Source organism: Pogona vitticeps, chromosome 2 (assembly GCF_051106095.1).
Source record: "Pogona vitticeps strain Pit_001003342236 chromosome 2, PviZW2.1, whole genome shotgun sequence".
NCBI lineage: Eukaryota > Metazoa > Chordata > Lepidosauria > Squamata > Agamidae > Pogona > Pogona vitticeps.
The window spans coordinates 64948424-64965975 of NC_135784.1; the positions used below are offsets into that span (position 1 = coordinate 64948424).

The 17552-nt window shown below is 40.3% G+C and overlaps 3 protein-coding genes across 6 annotated transcripts in view; all 3 read right to left on the reverse strand.

The window, feature by feature from the left end:
* Positions 1-6962, reverse strand: part of ABHD6 (abhydrolase domain containing 6, acylglycerol lipase) — an 88778-nt gene extending 81816 nt beyond the window's left edge. The window contains exon 1 of the mRNA XM_072989574.2: positions 6707-6962. The gene's annotated coding sequence lies outside the window, so the exon portion shown is untranslated. The remainder of the gene's footprint in view (positions 1-6706) is intronic.
* Positions 6963-7307: 345 nt separating this feature from the next.
* On the reverse strand, positions 7308-11303 carry LOC110082410 (protein SPMIP1). Its single transcript, XM_020799902.3, has 2 exons — positions 10665-11303; positions 7308-8261 (listed from the first exon to the last, which is right to left on the reverse strand). Exons 1-2 carry the CDS (start codon positions 11110-11112, stop codon positions 8143-8145), a joined length of 567 nt encoding a protein of 188 aa, XP_020655561.2. The 5' UTR covers positions 11113-11303; the 3' UTR covers positions 7308-8142.
* Positions 11304-15684: 4381 nt separating this feature from the next.
* The window catches only part of FLNB (filamin B), a 107201-nt gene continuing 105333 nt past the window's right edge, over positions 15685-17552 (reverse strand). For all 4 annotated transcript variants that reach the window (XM_020799901.3, XM_020799899.3, XM_020799898.3 and 1 more), the window contains one exon: positions 15685-17381. In XM_020799901.3, coding sequence (XP_020655560.3) covers positions 17194-17381 — 188 coding nt within the window. In that variant the 3' untranslated portion in view covers positions 15685-17193. The remainder of the gene's footprint in view (positions 17382-17552) is intronic.

Below are 17552 nucleotides of genomic sequence, written 5' to 3' on the forward strand. Positions count from 1 at the left end.
ATGATTACGTCTCAATAGCTCAGTGAGCAGGTCAATCCCTGATTCAAAACTCATTTTTCTGATACATGCATTCAGGAATCATAGCTGTGCATCATCATGTTCTCGGCCTTAGCCCTCTGAGAAAGTTAAAAGAACAAACAAAATGACAAATCAGAAAGAATTAGGAGAGGGTGGAAAGGACAGAGCAGAGGAGACATGGAAACCTGAGAGGGTTATTTATTTATTTATTTATTTATTTATTTATTTATTTAATTTATTTATTTAATTTATACCCCGCCCCTCTAGACCATGTCTACTCGGGGCGGCTTACAACATAAAATATATCAATATAAAATATATATAATCATAAAAAATACAATTACTATACTTCTTACAGAAGAGTTCTTCATTTTTTGAAACCATTGAGTCTTGTCTGCTTTTATAAATTTGTTGGAAGGAAACTTTGCTCCCTTCATTTGGTGAAGGGGCAATGTCAGCTCCATGGGCTCCACTCCCAAAAGGCAGCAGAGCCTCAGGTGGAAATGGGGGGGGGGGGAGGCTGTGTGTGTGTGATCTCTCCCTTCCATCTCCCCAATCTTCACCCTAATGTTTTTCCCTCCTGCTGCTACCACAGAGATCATCGCCACAAGCTTGCCGTTGCCCTCTGCTGCTGTTGGCCTCTTACGAGTAAGCCAGATGAACTTTGCTCACAAAGATCTGTGCGAATCATCCTCATCTCCAGTGTGAAGGGAAGAGTTGCATTTGAGATAAGACAGATGAGACTGAAGATAAGAACTTTTTATGCGCAAAGCAGATTGCTCCAAATTCCCCTGTCTGGGCAGTCACAGAGATTTCTTCCTGCTGTACCCAAGAGTGAATTCCCTGAAAGGGCAAGGAAGAGGGAGACGGGGGACTAATCACCAGTTTCCAGAGCAGTTAAATACAAGTTTGGTACTAAGCTGCTGTACTCTTTGACACGAAAGACCAAATAAGCAACATTTCAGAAAGCCTACTTTGACATTTTCTCTTGCAGAAAATCTTTCTCCATGTGTTACACTATTTCTCCCACCAGAGGGAGCATTAATTCTTTCCTACTAGTCTAAAGGGAACATTAATGTACGTATATGTATAAAACATTCTTCTGTTTTGATTTATTTGTTAGTCATAATTGCTTTGTCAATTTTTTATTTAGTGAAAATTCTTCTGAGATTTAAATTTAAACTGCATTAAATGTTTCTGCATGTCCTTGTGAGTATGCAACTTTTTTAAAAAAAGTTGATAAAACTACACTCTTACTGCTACGGATGTCCTCTGGAGACTGGCAGGCCAAGCCCAGGATGACAGTCATATTTGCATTAGCCCAATCCTTGGCTGAGCAAATACAGAGGTAGGAAATACTGGGTTCAGCTCTTCATTTCTGACTCAGGACAAACTCTCATTTTCTCTAGTGAAGTCATTTCCTTGTGACTCGACTGGGAATATTCGCAGATAATGGTTTGCAGAAATTTCTGTTGACAATAAACTTATTCCTTTAAAATGGCTTCATTCCACTTAGGAAGAAGAAGAAGCCAGAAATACACAACCTCTCCTTCCCTTCTTCCATCAAAAAACAATCAATTCTTGGCTCCCAGGAAAAATATGTTCACATACGAAATGAAACTAATCCCTCCCAAGTGGTTTCACTTCGCTTTGACTCCCATGCTCTCATTCCTTCACTTATGCAACTCAATGCTTCCGACCACTGCAATATTTTCATGTACACCACATTATGTTGAGAGGCAGCATGGCAGAGCATGACAAAGGATTCTGTCTGGCCTTTCCTTGGCATCACCAGTATTGTCAAAAACCATCAGTTTGTAGATGGGCTTCATGAACGGAGTGACAGTAGTGGCAACTTTTGGATGGGAGCTGTGGGAGTGGGGAGACGTCCCCAAAAATTTCAGGTGGGATTCCTTTCCTGTCCAAGTTATGAGTCAGCCCAATGAACATGAATATACATTATTTTTGAATTCTAGGATCACCATCCGCCTAAGATCTTGGGTCCACCAGAGGCAAACAGATAAAGAGACAAGTAAAAGCTTTCCTGAGGTGCTGCTTAGTTGAGGAAGCTGTGCATGTGTGTGTGCATGTGCATGTACGTGTGTGTGTGTGTGTGTGTGTGTGAGAGAGAGAGAGAGAGAGAGAAATCAATTTGCTGGCAGGCTCATAGGCTTTTAATCAGACCAGGGGCAAGTTGGCCTATGGCTGAATGGGATTTTAATAGGTTGAGTGCTGTGTTTTGAATTTAATTTGTTTGATTTTCCTATGTTTATGCTGATCATTCTCCTGCATTGCTACCACAAACCTCAGAGTTGCAAACATACAACAGTAAGACAGCATCTAGATGCCCAACTCATATGTGACATAACCTGTTCCAAAATGGTATAATAGGAACTTGTGACACAGAAGAAGGCTTGTAAAATCGTGTGTGTGTGATAACACTTCTTCAGACACAAGATTACCCCATCAAGATAACCTGGTATGTGACGCTTCAACATGTAAAAAGAAACTGTAGAAATTTCTGCTGCCATAAACCTTCTTTCAGGGGTTTAAAAGACGTAATTCCTTTTGTGTGGTCAGTGGTTATTTTTGTTTTAGAGTTGGCTGCTATTAATACCACCCTGATTCTACTTTCAGGCTGTAGTCCCTCTTCATTCTGTATATATTTTCTTAAGCCACACATTTTCCATAGTTCAGTAACAAGAACCCATTTATAGAATTGTAGAATAATGGAGTTGGAAGGGGCTTATAAGACCATCAAGTGCAAACCCCCAGCTCAGTGCAGGAATCCAAATCATGTCTGTATCCTTTTTTAAATGGCTGTGAGTCACAGAAGGAACAGAAATATAAATATAACAAGTAATTGTTCCCAAACTTTCCACAGTATACCGTACCTGTTGACTTTTTTGGGCTGAATCTATTCCATCTTAGGCACTGTGGGCAACACCATCGCCTGCCCTTTAGGACAGCACATGACTCACAATTCATTGGGGTAGGTTAGTTAAGAAACGGATCCTACTCACATTTACAATGGAAGCCATGCATCAAAAGGAAAGGAAATTGTTTCTGGGTAAACATGTATAATATTACAGCACAAGAGACTTGCAATGTTGCAAATGGAGAAAATGAGGTGGACCAATAGTGGCTTGCCTAAGACTAGCTGGTACGTTTCTGCCTGTACAGTTTATACTGACTTTGAGCTTCTCCTGTCCTCCTTGCGCAGACATTTAAGTTCAACATCAATGAAAAAGAAGAAGAAGAAGAAGAAGAAGAAGAAGAAGAAGAAGAAGAAGAAGAAGAAGAAGAAGAAGAAGAAGAAGAAGAAGAAAAGAATGTAAGAGAGAATAGTTTGATCAAGAATGAGTATTCCGGTCCTCTAATTTACTTTGACTGAAGTAAAATATCATTTCGGGTTGCAAGGTTTACGTGCAAACCTGTCATGAGTGGGTGTGTTACACTCCTGTCACTTGACTCCAGAACTTAGCTGGCTCATTGCTTTGCACAGACTGAGCCTTTCTGGCCTTATCTGCATAACAGCCTGCTTGCTTCTTGCCTCCAACAGCCATCTGGCCTCGCTACTGGGGGGCGGGGGTGTCATTGCTCTGGTGCAGCTGCACATCTGCAGTTGTGAATTATTGCAATTGTGAGGGGGAAATGAAATCTCTTCTCCCCCACAATGCCAGCTCTGTAAGTCCAACATTCTTGTCTGAACTCAGATCCGCAAGAGCACTCAAAGAGAAGCTGGCTGTGGTTTATTTCTTTTCTTTTCTTTTTTAAATGTCCTCTTCCTCTTAGATTAATTGAAGCCCAAGCACATGCACCTTCCAGAAACAGTGTAAGTTGCTTATTATATTGTTTTTTTGCTAGCCAGGGGTAGTGAGGATTCCTTCCTTTGTTGTACTTATTAATAACATTTATGTTCCACTTCTCCAAAAGGAATTGTTATGAAACGTTGTATTTATAGGGTGCTAAAATAATTAAGGGGGGTGTACAAAAAATAGTCCTAAGAAAATACATTGCATTTTTAAAATGAGGCTTGAACAACAGTTTACTGACATCATTGTGAAAACCATTAGCCAGCACTCCGGCCAAGCAAGATCACTGTACCATAGCATTCCTGACATTGCTTTCCAAATGATAACAGAGCATAAACAAAAGAGAGAATTGAAAGCACATTGAAATAAGTAGAACGTATTTATGTTTCAATATGTTAATAGTCCTGACAGGTCATATAATTTGCATTCTTTGCAGTTACAATACTCTTGTGTTACAGTACTTTGTTGGACCTGGGTTGTTGTTTTTTCTATAGATCTTTATTCCTCCAAGCTTTGCAAAATTTTAGTCATAATAAAGATGCAACCTGCCAGATGCTGAGTTACAAGCCCTTGAGGTAACTAGAGGTGCAAGAATACAGATTCCTATTAAAAATTATCCTTGGTGTATCAGACTCCTATAACTTGCAGGTCCTGGAAAAGAGTTTGAATGGAAAAGTAAACAACTGAAAGAATTATAAATATAGGAAGGCAGGACACATACATACATACATACATACATACATACATACATACATACATACATACATACATACATACATACATACATACATACATACATACATACATACATACATACATACATACATACATAAACATTCACAGCAACACGCCATGTCACACACACTGGATACCAACAACAATAGTGTAACAGTAAAAGCATCAGCAGAGCTTCAGAATTTTATTATTATTCATAGAGACTAAGTAATTTTCTTTAACATATTTTTAATTTTAAAACTTTGGTATTTTAGAGTTGTATTGTCTCCTAGTCAATTTGCTTGTTAGACTATAAGTGCTGCCATTTTTAGTATGTAAGCTACTGCTATTATAATGTAAGCTATTTGAAAGGTAATAATAATCTGACTTAAGTATTTGTCTGCAATTTAAGTTTAGTTTTCATATTTTTTAAGCATTTGTACTTGCTGTTTTCCATAGCTGTAAGACTTTTGAATGTTTTCAACATTCAGGGTATGTTCATGCTTATGGAACATAGAAGCAATGTAGATAAATAAATCTTATAAAATTAGACAAATCTATGTTTCCTGGAATTATTGCAACAATGTAAGGGTTTATACCTTGATACCCAGATGAAACTTGATATGGTTGGAAATGAGTGTCTGATTTCATTGTGCAATTAACCCTTTCTCAGGGATAAATGCTGGCTGTGATGGACACAAGCATCTGATTTTGTCTCTAGAGGTTTATAAAGTTCTGTACAGCTTTTCGGGAGATATGAAGGCACTGAAGTCCCTGACCTGACAGCATGGATTTCTTCTGTGGCATTATCTTCAAAACAACCTTGTGTGGTAGACCAGGATAAAAGGGAGTGACTGCTCCACAGCCACTGGGTGTGTTTCATGATTCAGTGAGGGCTTGTACCTGGGTCTCTCACATTTTAGTCCATCATTCTAATTAGCACAACACAATATTAGCTTCCTTTCCTATGCAGGAAAATCATTAATATATTACCTGTTCTGAACCTTTGTGATGGTCTCAAGGAAGTCCTCAACACTTTTTCATGGGATGGAGCACCTCGTTACTTTTTCTTGCCCTCCCCTTACAGACCCCCCATACTTTCTCTTACAACATATAAAAATGCAGTGCTGAGCATCCTACAAGCTTTCTCTTTCTGTTATCAGATTGTGAAAAGAATAATGTAACACAATAGTAAGGAAAGGTTGGAAACTATTGCAAATAAGCTCATTATTATAAAGGCCACAGCATATATGAATACATAATTTTTTTTGCAAATCTATATCTCAGTGGGTTTGTGTTGTTATTGTATATTTGAATGTCCAAACCTTGTACACTTTGCACAATCGTTAAAGTGCCAACGTTAAATAAGAGCAAGCATTATGCATCTGGATGGCCTTGCGGCCCAGGAACGCTCTTCTCCAGAGTAGTGAGGAGAGACTGTGCCCCAGCCTAAATACATTTTGGAGTTGAGGGACCACCCCCATTGCCCTCTCCCACACTCAGGGGTGGACAGACAGGAGAAATCTAGGCATAGCGTGGTACAAAATCAAAACATGAAGTTGGTCTGTGGACCAACTCAAGCAGCAACCATGGCTTTATGAAGCACAGATAAAAGTAGCAGCCCCATGTCATATCATTGGCTGAAATTTTCTTTACTTCTTCCTTTGCAGCCCCTTGGAAACTTCTCCTGTACTAAATCATAAAACCAAAATATATTTCAGGTTGCTATCACATTTCAATCAAATCATAACATGAAACCTACGGTGCTACAGCCTGACTGTATTATTCACATTTGGTTAAAAAGGAACCACTGTTGAGATACATTAGCATGCTGAAATCTTAGAGCCTGAATCACTCCATTTATTTCGCAGTGTTCTGCTTTAAGATATTTTGTTCTAGTCAAGTGGTCTCTGCGGAGCTGTGAGTCACAGGATCTCACCAACTACTCAGAAAAGCAACTAAAGCCCAAAGAAAAAGGGGGAAAGAAAATGAAAAGGGAAAAGGGAGAGAAGGAAGCAACAGATAAATCAGCCAGGAGGAGGTCAAATGGAGAGAATAGCAGAAGCTACACAGTCAATTACTGACTGTCTATAGAATACAAGCTGCCCTACCATTTTTCTCAGCTCCAGGGAAGCACCTTCAGATTTTGAGGAACTCACCTTGCATTTAAACGGCTTGTTGTCCTGAACGTGGCAGCCCTGAAAAGCACACCTGTCTTGTGCAGCAGCCTCCACAGCATGAGCACCCAGAAGGTAAACAGAGGCTCCTATTTCTGTCTTAAATCTTCTGTTCTTCTTACACCAGCCAGACACCAAGGGGAGCAACAAGAGAGCCTTTGTCCACCTTTCCTGTCTGTAAGGCAGCTGCTGGGAGCAACCCAGGGCTGTCAGCTCCCAGCTTTCAAAACAAACAGGCAGACCTGGTTTTACTCTAGGGAGTGATAAGGAGCCAGAGCTTGGGGAAAATTTCTTTGGGGAACTACAGTTCCCAGAATTCACGGCCAGTGGCAGTCCCGGGTTGGCTAAGTTTCCAGTCTTGAAAATAAGAGGATTAGGGTAGCCCCAGTTTCACCTCCAAGATCGCTTAGAAGTCTCTCCTTTGCCCCCAAAGCAACTGACCCATGAGCTGTGTTTTAAATATGATACAGGAAATACTGTGGGTTTGCATTTGAACCATCCTTTCAAGTAACCAGGATAATCTTGCAAGTCAGTAACATCTATCTCTGAAGATCAATAGGGGAAATAATGAGAACCGCAGGGATGTCTGTATCCACCATTACCATTTTTTATTCTCCAATGGCTATTTGCTCCCATGACAAGGAATCAACCAGCATGCCTTTGTGGGATTTAATATATAATTATAGTCATAAGTCCTTTGTGATTAGCATTGTTCATCATACCAATGTTTTAGGGGCTCATTTCTATCAGTGAAAATAATTAAAACAAAGAACGTAATGTGATACAACAGAGCAACCAACCATAAATCTCCCTTTAAAACAAGTGAAAATTTGAAGGAATTGTTCAAAAAGGCTTGAAACCAAGCAATTTTTTAAAAAATAAAGCAGTATTTCTGGTTTGCTGCCAAGATTTGACGGCATGCTTTTCACCAAATTTCAACAGCACAACGGTACAAATCATGGTGGGTTCCAAGGAAGATTGGCCCATAGTTTCACCAAGGTCCTAGAACTACAACTCTCAGAAGACCTGAGTATCGGCAATGTCAGCTCAGCTTCTGGGAGTTGTAGTCCAAGAACATTTGGGGCCAATGACGGGGAACCAGTGAGCTAAATCATAGTTATTGTGCATCTGTTGTGCAGGAATCATGGCATGTTACAGACAGAGCAGTGTTAGAGGCTTATTCCAAATGTACGATAGTAATTACAGATGGAAGTAATTAGATAGGATTGTTTCCAGATGTAGTCATGTATAGAGACCACCTCATGAAATAATGAATCACTATTAAGTTTTATGGCCCTACTCTATGAATGAATAAATATGGATTCAATAGATGGAGTCAGTGTGATCTGCTACTACAACAAAGATCCATGCAAGGGAATCACGTACAAATATTTCTGCATTTCAGGCAGCATTAATATTCATGACAGCTTGTCAGTTTTTGAAGGGTGATAGAAGACTCCATTTTTGAAGTAGAAAGTATCCTTTACAATGCGAGATTTGCCATGAATTGGTGTCCCAATATCTTTAAGCACATCTCCTGGTGGGGAAAAAAATCAAATAATAAGATCACTATACAAGATAACTTAATTAACAAGTAAAATTGATCTTTAAAATGCTTTATATATCCTAATTATAATTCCAAAAGTTGATATTTAAATACAGTACAAGCCTTTTTATTTAAAATCATGGTAGAATATAAATACTAATATTTCAAAATATTATAAAAAGCCAAAATATCCACCTCTCCAAAGTCAAGGGAGTAATGTTTTGTTTTTTATCGCTGCACACTATTGAGTCATTATCTTCTACTGCAATTAAGCCTAGGTAATGTTGTTGGAGTTTTCTTTGCAACCATGCTGCCTGTAATTTGTTTGACTGAAAGGGACTTTTCTGGGCTGGGCTGATTCTCTGTCTATCCAGCACTAATTAATTCTTCCCTCTGGCCTTTGATTTAAAAAAAAAAAGCCCTGTCTCTCTGCTGAGTGCTTTCCCCCTCTCTTTGGTCTGTTGTTGTCAGCTGCTAGTTTGCTGTTGATTAGTTCAGTTGGGTGCCAAGTATGAGTGCAGTAAAGAAAGCTGGATATAAAAGTATATAATTTCAAGCAATTGTAAGTAAATAAATGTGTTTATGCTTTCACTTATAAATGTCTGAGAGTGAGTTATTAAGATTTTAAGTGCCAGTCAATGAGACAGGGGTGGACTCTGTGCCTATATATTGTCCTCTGTTGATATTGGTACTTCTGCTGCACAACAAAAGAAAATTTTACCAGAAATTCAAAACTCTGCAACGTATGTAACTAGAGAGCAAACACAGACACATTGCCTTGTTACCCTTTGTATTGTTTGCCACCCTCCACCTCCTCTCTTTCTGTTGCTTCTTTTCTTTGAATGTTAAATTGAATGCTCTGTGGGGCATCAACTTTTCTTCCTTTTTTTAAAAAAAATATTTAAAATTCATATTGACAGCTCTGTTTCAGAAAAGAGTTTAATCCGTGTTGTTGTTGCGTCATCTAAGTTAGAGTGCAGTGTACAAAGAACCAGACCAGTAACATCATGTAACAACATCCCTGGAAAATAAACCTGTTTGAACAATTTTGAGCACAGCACCGATGGGCAAATGATGTGATTTTCACACTCTTTTGCAAAACAGTCACACGCTGTAAGCAGATAAGGAAAGAGAGATAAATGTGTCATCCATTTCCTGGCTGATGATGAAATCTCCAAGAAGCATTTAACTGCCATGACTGACAAACCCACTCTTGAGTTCACCACCTGAAGCTGCAGCTTTCTAGACTAGCAGCTGGGCTAAATGCTGGGTTTGGTCTTGACTGAAGAGAACCATTGAATCCCATTTTGACTATTACTCCCTTTGAATGAAGCTGAAAGGTCTGAGGATCTTCTAGGTTCTACAACTCCTACTGAGCAAAGCTCTGCTAAGAAAACAATAATGCATAAAACTAGAGGTCAAATCCATGAGGAGTGCAAACTTTCCTCCTCCCCTGTCTGTAATGGTGGGCAGTAGACTATGCAGAAAGCTAGTAGGTACGGCTTTCCTATCGTTTCATGGTCAAAGCTTCACCTGTTGAATTTCTGCCTGCTGAGAAATTAGGCAAATGAACAGCACTTTGGTTGTTGTTTTAGATTTTTGCCCCCTCCATTTGCAGAATCAGGTCTGATTAAAAAGATAGCAGTGCAAACAAATACATCTAAGTGTACTTTCCAACCCCAACTGAAGTAAATAAGGTAAACACAGGCTGACACGCAAAACCAGTTTGGAGGTTGGTTTGTGTGCATCAAACATCACTGGTAATCCAGTGGTCTTCTGAAGGTCTTTTTTTTTCTTGCACACAGAAGATGATGTGACAGCTACCTCAGCAGTGCTAAACATAGTAACAGGAATGGGTAGGACAAGCAAATCGTTCTGTTATTGCAGTCTTGTTTTTTTCTAACAGTGGCCAGTTCCACTATGGTCTAAGGCAGTTTAAGATGCCTATAACATATTTGTGTTTATTTACTTTATGCCATGCATTTCAAGGCATCTAACAATTAAGCTAAGAACACCACCACAAAGAGAACCAGCACCGAGGAGTTAAGACTCCTTTCCTAAGCTGTCTCACTTGCATACCAAAGGCCTGGCTGAGTTGTCTGCTGGTTTTAGAAAAAGCAAAAAAACAGCCATCCTAGATTGCTTCAGCAGAAAGTTGCAGTCCTATGAAAAAGGCCGTTTCTTGTCCCCATCAGATAACTCAAGATGTACCAACTCCACACAAGCTATGTAACAGCTTTTCCTCAAGAAAGCCACTGAAGAAGATGGGAAATAACGCTGTAAACATTGTTGTTTGTATTGCCACCAAGGTACGATTTTATTTTCTTAAGCCCATGACATGTTTTTTATGGTGTGAGGTGATCAATGTGGCTACCACAACCAAGTCATGCTTACCTAAGCGCCAGCCATACTCCCATGATGACAGCACTGGATAACAGAATTTTTCCTCAGGGCTCTTCATTGTCCTCTCCTTGAGGTAGTGGCGTCTCCCTTCACCTTCATGGGAAAAGCCCTGGTAAAGCAGCTGGGTGGTCTCCGGGGTGGGGGCCCTCATCTCTGGAAAAGGTTCCTGAAAACCGACACCCTTCTTTGCTCCGGGCGCCTGCTCTCCTTCTCCTTCCTTTTTCACAGTTACTTCTTCACGTGTAGAAGAGCTCGCGCCGTTCTTCTCAGGAAGACGGATAGCTGGCAAGGAGCACTTCTTCCTGGAGGTTCCGTAGTCAGGCACTCGGCGAGGGTATTTGGGCCCATATTTTGCCTTCCAGCTGACTCTGCAAAAGGCCTCCTTTTTAATAAGCTCTCTCCAGGCATTTTGCTCCCGTGTAGTCAAGAGGCCCCTCATGCCCCCCCAAGAGGTGATGCCTAGAGACCGTTTGCCAACTGTCCTTGAATGAGCGTGGAGCGAGTTAACATTGCCTGCCTCTGTTGGTGTCCAAGGAAACAAACACAAAAGGGCCTAGGGAGCTAAACTCAGATTACAGCCATGCAACCCCGAGGCCAGTCTGCATGGCCCAGTTCCCTCTCCCACCCCACAAAATACTGTTTAGAATGTATGACAAGGCTGCACTTGAGAGGATTTCTTTGCTCGTGGTCAAATGATCTTTCTCAGCTTGATTTGCTGCTAAAATTGTCCAGCAGATTACTTTACAACTCAGCAGATGCTCCGTGGCAGCTGAGGTTGAAAATGAAACAAAAAGGCGTTTTCCCCATCTATCTACACACCTTGTGGTGAACTACAGTGGTGCCTCACATAGGGAGGTTAATCCGTTCCGGATTAACCCTCGCTATGTGAAAACATCGCTGTATGGAACAGGGAAGTTCCAAATGGGCAAAAAACTCACAGTTCAGTGATGTTTCCAGGGTCCGGCAACCATTTTCGCACCCTCGGTAAGCGAGGGCAGGGCGCGAAAACGCTGTGCGCAGCCATTTTGGAGCCGCCGAGCAGCTGATCCACGGGCATCGCTTTGCAAAGATCGGTAAGCAAAACGCTTACCGATCATTGCAAAGCAAATTTTGCCCACAGGGGCCAACAGTATGCGATCACATTTGCGATCGCGAATACCTCATCGCTATGTGATTTCGTTGTTCTGCGGTGCGCTCATTAAGTGAGGCACCACTGTATATGGGATATTCTCTCTCACACAGAGAGATACACAAGCAAGGGGTTTAAAGACAAGGAGATTTAACCAACATAGCTATTTGGAACTCTGTAGAGTTCGGTGTAAGGAGGAAAGGGATTTACCAGACTCCATTTCTGGAGTTCTACCTGCCCTGGAAAAGAAAAGCAAAGTGAAATTCAAGGAAAAGCCACAGAAGGTTAGATTGGCTTCCTTGTGGTGCCTGCCTGTTCTCCCTCTCCCCCGACAGAAAAAATGGCTCTATGTTCTGCTCAAAACCCTCCCCAGGATTTGGGTGCATAACATAGCCCCAACCTAGGGCAGGTTTGACTGGTTCACTGTACGTTACAGGTGAAACCATCTTTTCAAAAGACCCTCTTTCACAATGCAGTACTCATGGCCATTGCTGAACAGGGGCAGTATAAGTGCCAGTATTTGTTCCAAGAAATGTACACAAACACAGCACGCAGTCATGGGGCAGGAAGTTCAATACATTTGAGTGTGTCCTCTGTGTCTTTCTTGCCCATGTTAACAGTTGTCTTTTAAAGCTAAGGCTGAGGAAGGCAACTGCATAGTGAGAAACTCCCATCTCATCTCTTTGGTTTCGTTTTTAAAGGCCTTAATCATAGTGCAAGAACGAACACACCCATAAAGAATGGGAACATTTCAGACCCCTGGAGTGGAGAGACATAAATTACAAGACAGAAATCCCAGGCCTCCACCCCAGTTTCAAGAAGTACGCACTACGGAAGCTCATATAGAGACGAGTAACTTAACAGATCCATAAACCCAGAATGTCCAAATGGCTTCACGCCTAGGTGTGGCATGAAAAAAACAAGGCAGGCATTTCTATGTAGCTGTATCATTGCTGATGTGAGGACATAACTGCAACTAGAAAACATAACCCAGGCTTTGCAAAGCAGACGGTAGCGACAGCATGGAACACAGCATATTGACAGGGGTGGGGGTGGGGCTTTGTAATTTTGTTTTTTTTGGTTCTTTTCAGATTGTAGTGTGAGCTCCAAACACAGTGGACACAGTCAAAACTTGGAGAAGTTACTTCTTGGGATTACAACTCCAAAATTTCCATGCTGTGAGAGCACTTACTTCTCTGTGGTCTGCATACACTTCATGGGTTATCACATCTTCTTTACAGCTCTGTGATACAGCAGACTATGCATGCAAAAGATTCCAGGCAGAGCCACACTGACATTTTCCAAGCTAAGTATTCTATCTCCTGAGTTATGCATCCAGACTGGAGCACCATTTTTATTTTCCTAGCGATTTCCCCCTTATTTGAAAATCCTTAAGCAAAGGAATGGAATTTTTAAGATAAATGTAAGGCACCTCTTGACAACTACATCCCAGTAACCCCAGAAATTGTTAGCAAACTAGAGGAACAGGAAAGAACACTTTAAAAGAACATCAGGCAATTAATGATCTGTAATATTCAATTATCCGTCGCACATCCACAGCACCCAACTGAGCACTTTCCTGCCCTCATTTCCCCCATTACCCTGCAGCCCTCCAACTACTAATTTTGGCCTTCCACTCTTTGCATGGGCTAGAGCAGGTTTTAATTTGCTTATTATTTTTACTGGTCATAGTATTTGTTAATTTTATTTATGTTGCATAAACCACTCTTGAGAATTTTGTTGAAGGGATGACTATACGTGCTTAAAAGAAATATTAACACTGGAGGTGAGGGAAACAAGGACAGCATTGATTCCTGACCAAAAAAGAACAGACCAGAGTTGCTCTTTATGATATACGTGGCTACTTTTTCTGAAAATTAGAAAGTTACATTAACAAAATAGTTAAGAAAATGCACTCCAAATGCTTAATTTGATTAAACAATCTTTGTATCCTTTATTTTGTTGGCGTTTCTTACAATACAACTGACATGCTACAACATCTCTGCTGTTGTAAAAAGCTGCCACAGTGGCACGTCAGATGCAATAACAGAAGGTAACAAAACCCAACTGCCTTCCTGTTGCCTGCCAGCATTGTCTTTGCCAGAGAACCCTGCCTTCTTACGATTAAAGCTTGCTGGAGGAAGCCCAGGTGCCCTTTTCTCATTAGAGGGAGCTTGTAGATTCGAGGCCAAATTATAAACTGTAACGGAAAATACATTTCCAGGAATCTATTTACTGCCCAGATATGGCAGATTTGCTAGAACTAATTAGTAGGACTGCTAATGCAGAACAAGTGACATTGTTGCCTCACGCTTTTCTCAACCAGAGTGTCCTCGGGCAGTTAAACAAGGACTGCAAATGTGAGACAAAAAACTTTGTATTTGCTCTTTCAAGAACTATCCCTAGAGTTTCTTGTGCTTAAAATTGGGGGTGGGGTGGGTGGGCGTGCAAGTAGTATCATCAAGGTTATTTATCCCAGAGCAGATGATTCACTTCTCCTGGAGGGCAGCAGGTGGCACAAGACTACACTACTGGATTGTGACCAACTCTGGAAAAAGAAACACTTTATGTGACGTCATGTCATTTATGACTTATGGCAATCCAATGAATAAGGAATCTTCAAAAGGTCTTGTCCTCAAAAGCCTTGCTCTGCTCTTGTAGACTCAAGCCTGTGGTTCCCGTAGGGAGTCAATTCATCTCATATTGGGTCTTCCTCTTTTCCTGCTGCTTTCCACTTTTCCTAGCATTGTCTTCTCCAGAGAATCCTACTTTCTTACCATGTGCCCAAAGTGCAACATCACTAATAAATCTTACTTTCAGAGCAAGATTCTATTCCAACACAAAAAAACAGCTCAATGCTCTTCATCAGCCATGAAGTGGCAAGGTTTAATGAGCCATGAACATTCATTTGCAGGTTCATGAAGCCATGTATATGCGCTTCAACTAAAGAGACAACCTCTGAATGGCTAATGATTTGTTTAGATTAACTCATGGGAAGAAGAAGATGGATGCATGGGTAAACAGCCTGCGCTGACTCACTTGGCAATATTTTGAAGGAAGTAAGAATTAGTAAAACACATCCCATTTTCACCTGCAGCAAGACAGGGACACAAAGGTCTACATGGAGCGCTGCAGTACCTGAGGTCAGATTATAGGTCAGATTATAGGTCCATCTAGTCCACTACTATCTACACTGTCAGCAGCTAACCAAGGTCTCAAGCAACTTCCTGAGCGTTATGTCAGGCTACAAACCTTGTACATTTTACATGAGGAAATATTATCTATTAGAGAACTATGGTAATTTTGAAAATGGATGTGTCTAAATCAGTCATTCTCAATGGGGGTCCTAAGACCTCGCGCGCGCGCGTGTGTGTGTGTGTCCTGGCACATTTGAAGTGACTGGGTCAACCTGGAAAGAATTTGTCACACACTATCTTATAAGGTTCATTATGCAATTTACATAAACCTGATTCAGTCTATATTTCTTTCATATTGTGTTTATGGCCATAACCAAAGAAAGGTTAAGAATGGCTGCTCTAGAGTGTATTTCAAGGATGGAAATAGCACAACAAAAAAAATTACTGTCGATTTAGAGTTAAGGTATAAATAGCTCTGAGAAACACAACCGCATTCTTAAAGAGCGAGGGAGCCTACTGTGCTAAATTCAAGGGGATGCCTGCTGCTCTCACCAAAGGTGAGGTTACATACAGTATATACACTGGCGAATTTGCTCATGTTTCAAGATCTACTGCTAATGTTGAGCATTTGCTGATCTACCTTATTCTCTTCTCCAGTGCCTTTTGAAAAGCATACAATACAGACACAAATTATTCCATTTAGATGGAAGACATAACAAAACCGATACTCAGAAAGCCTTCCGTGTTATTTTTTTTTAAAACATGCACATTTTATTTCATGAAGCAAACATTTGTGGTTTTTAATAAGTTATGAGATACAATATTACAATCTTGCATTTATTCCAGTTTATTTTGCTTTTGCTTATAGTTTACAATGTAGTGAGCATTTCACATTAAGGCACACAGCACAGTTAAAATCCTGTTACCCTATTTCTCCTCCAGGAAAGTGTGCTTAGAGAGGCTTAGTGCACTGATACCCAAACTACAAAAATAAAGCCAACCAAATAGAAGTCATTTACTAAAACAGAGGGAAAGGAACAGAGTTACTTCCATTAAGTCTCTTCTTCCATCAGGCACATTTAAAGCTCTGAAAATTCTGCTAAAAGCTACAGCAGTATTGTAGTAACCATCATTTATACACTTGGATTCTGAATGCTGAAATGGGCTATGTGATTTATTTTCCTTCTCTCAAAACATAAAGGGACAAATACTTCTGCACGAACACCTTTCACTAAAACTCTCCTATTTGCTGTTAATTAGGCTAGAAACATTCAGAGAGTCGTTTAAAGACTAAATGCCTCAGCTATCTTTCACATCAGCATCATCAGAAGACATAATGAGTAATTCCCAATATGCTTTTCTTGGCGAACTAAAAAGATTGTGGGGGTGGGGTTACACATTCTTCCACTACAACCAATGTGAGCTATACAGAAATGAACATTTTGTGTGCAGAAATAGTTAGCTGCTCTTGGAAGAAGAATTATTGCAGGTTATATATGGCGCTCACAGGTGATCTCAAGCGCCCAAGAAGCAAGGGGCATCTTGGCCAGGATGTCAACCTAATTTGGCATCTTGTCAACAACAATCAAGGTTAAAGCAAGACGGCATTATAACTGCATAGAACATTAGTGAAGAAGGTTTCCAGCAATGTTCAGATACCCCTTTTGGTTTCCTCCAGGAGGGTAAAAAAGCAAACAGTTCTCACTTTCCCCAAATGTAAACAGCCAACCATTTTGTAAGACATTATAGTGTTTAGCTGTAACACTATTTTGAGTTTCACCGATAGGTATTAAAAGACAATCAAGTATACAAAGGCACACTAAGTACCAATTTTACCTCATTTCTTTACAGAAGACAGACAATTGCCAGAGTGATACTCTACAACTAAAGGAAATATTTCCAGTCTAAAAACACCCAATACAAGTCAGTAGTTTAAGATACCTTATTATCCATGACATATTCCAGTTTACTTTGTAAATTCTAAAATCTACAAAAAAAACGGAAGGAGACTGTCCTTCACTTTTAAATGATTGTGTATCAATTTAGAATGGTATGATCTAAATAATGTACTTGATTTGCATTGTATAGAAGTGATAGTTAAGACAAAAGTACAACCCTTTAAAAAAGTTAATTTTAATATGAGGTGCATTAAAATATGATCTGCGTTCAGGAAGATACTTTCTTGGAGAACTGCTCACAGTATCACATTGGACAATTTCACTCGGAGAGCAGGACGTTCTGAAACAAGATCCACTTATGGAACAGTAACATGGAAGGGACTTCCAGGAATGTGGTCTTCACCCCACTTCACGGCTAGAATATAGTCACCCTTCTCCTTCACGACATATGTTACGTTGTACTGATGGTTTCCCAAATGTTTCACAGATACTTCTTCGCAAGGTGTAGTAGGTCCATGGACACCAACTAACAACATATTTGAACCTAAGGCAGAAAAAGAATGTCACCACAAGAAACAGCAGATTACAAGACACTCTGCGTTCCAAGATTTAAGATTTCCAAGCAAAATATCTCACATTATTTGGTCCATTACATGTACATTTGCCCAAACATGCTATTCACGGGCAAGATATTTTTGCAAGGACATTGCACTGA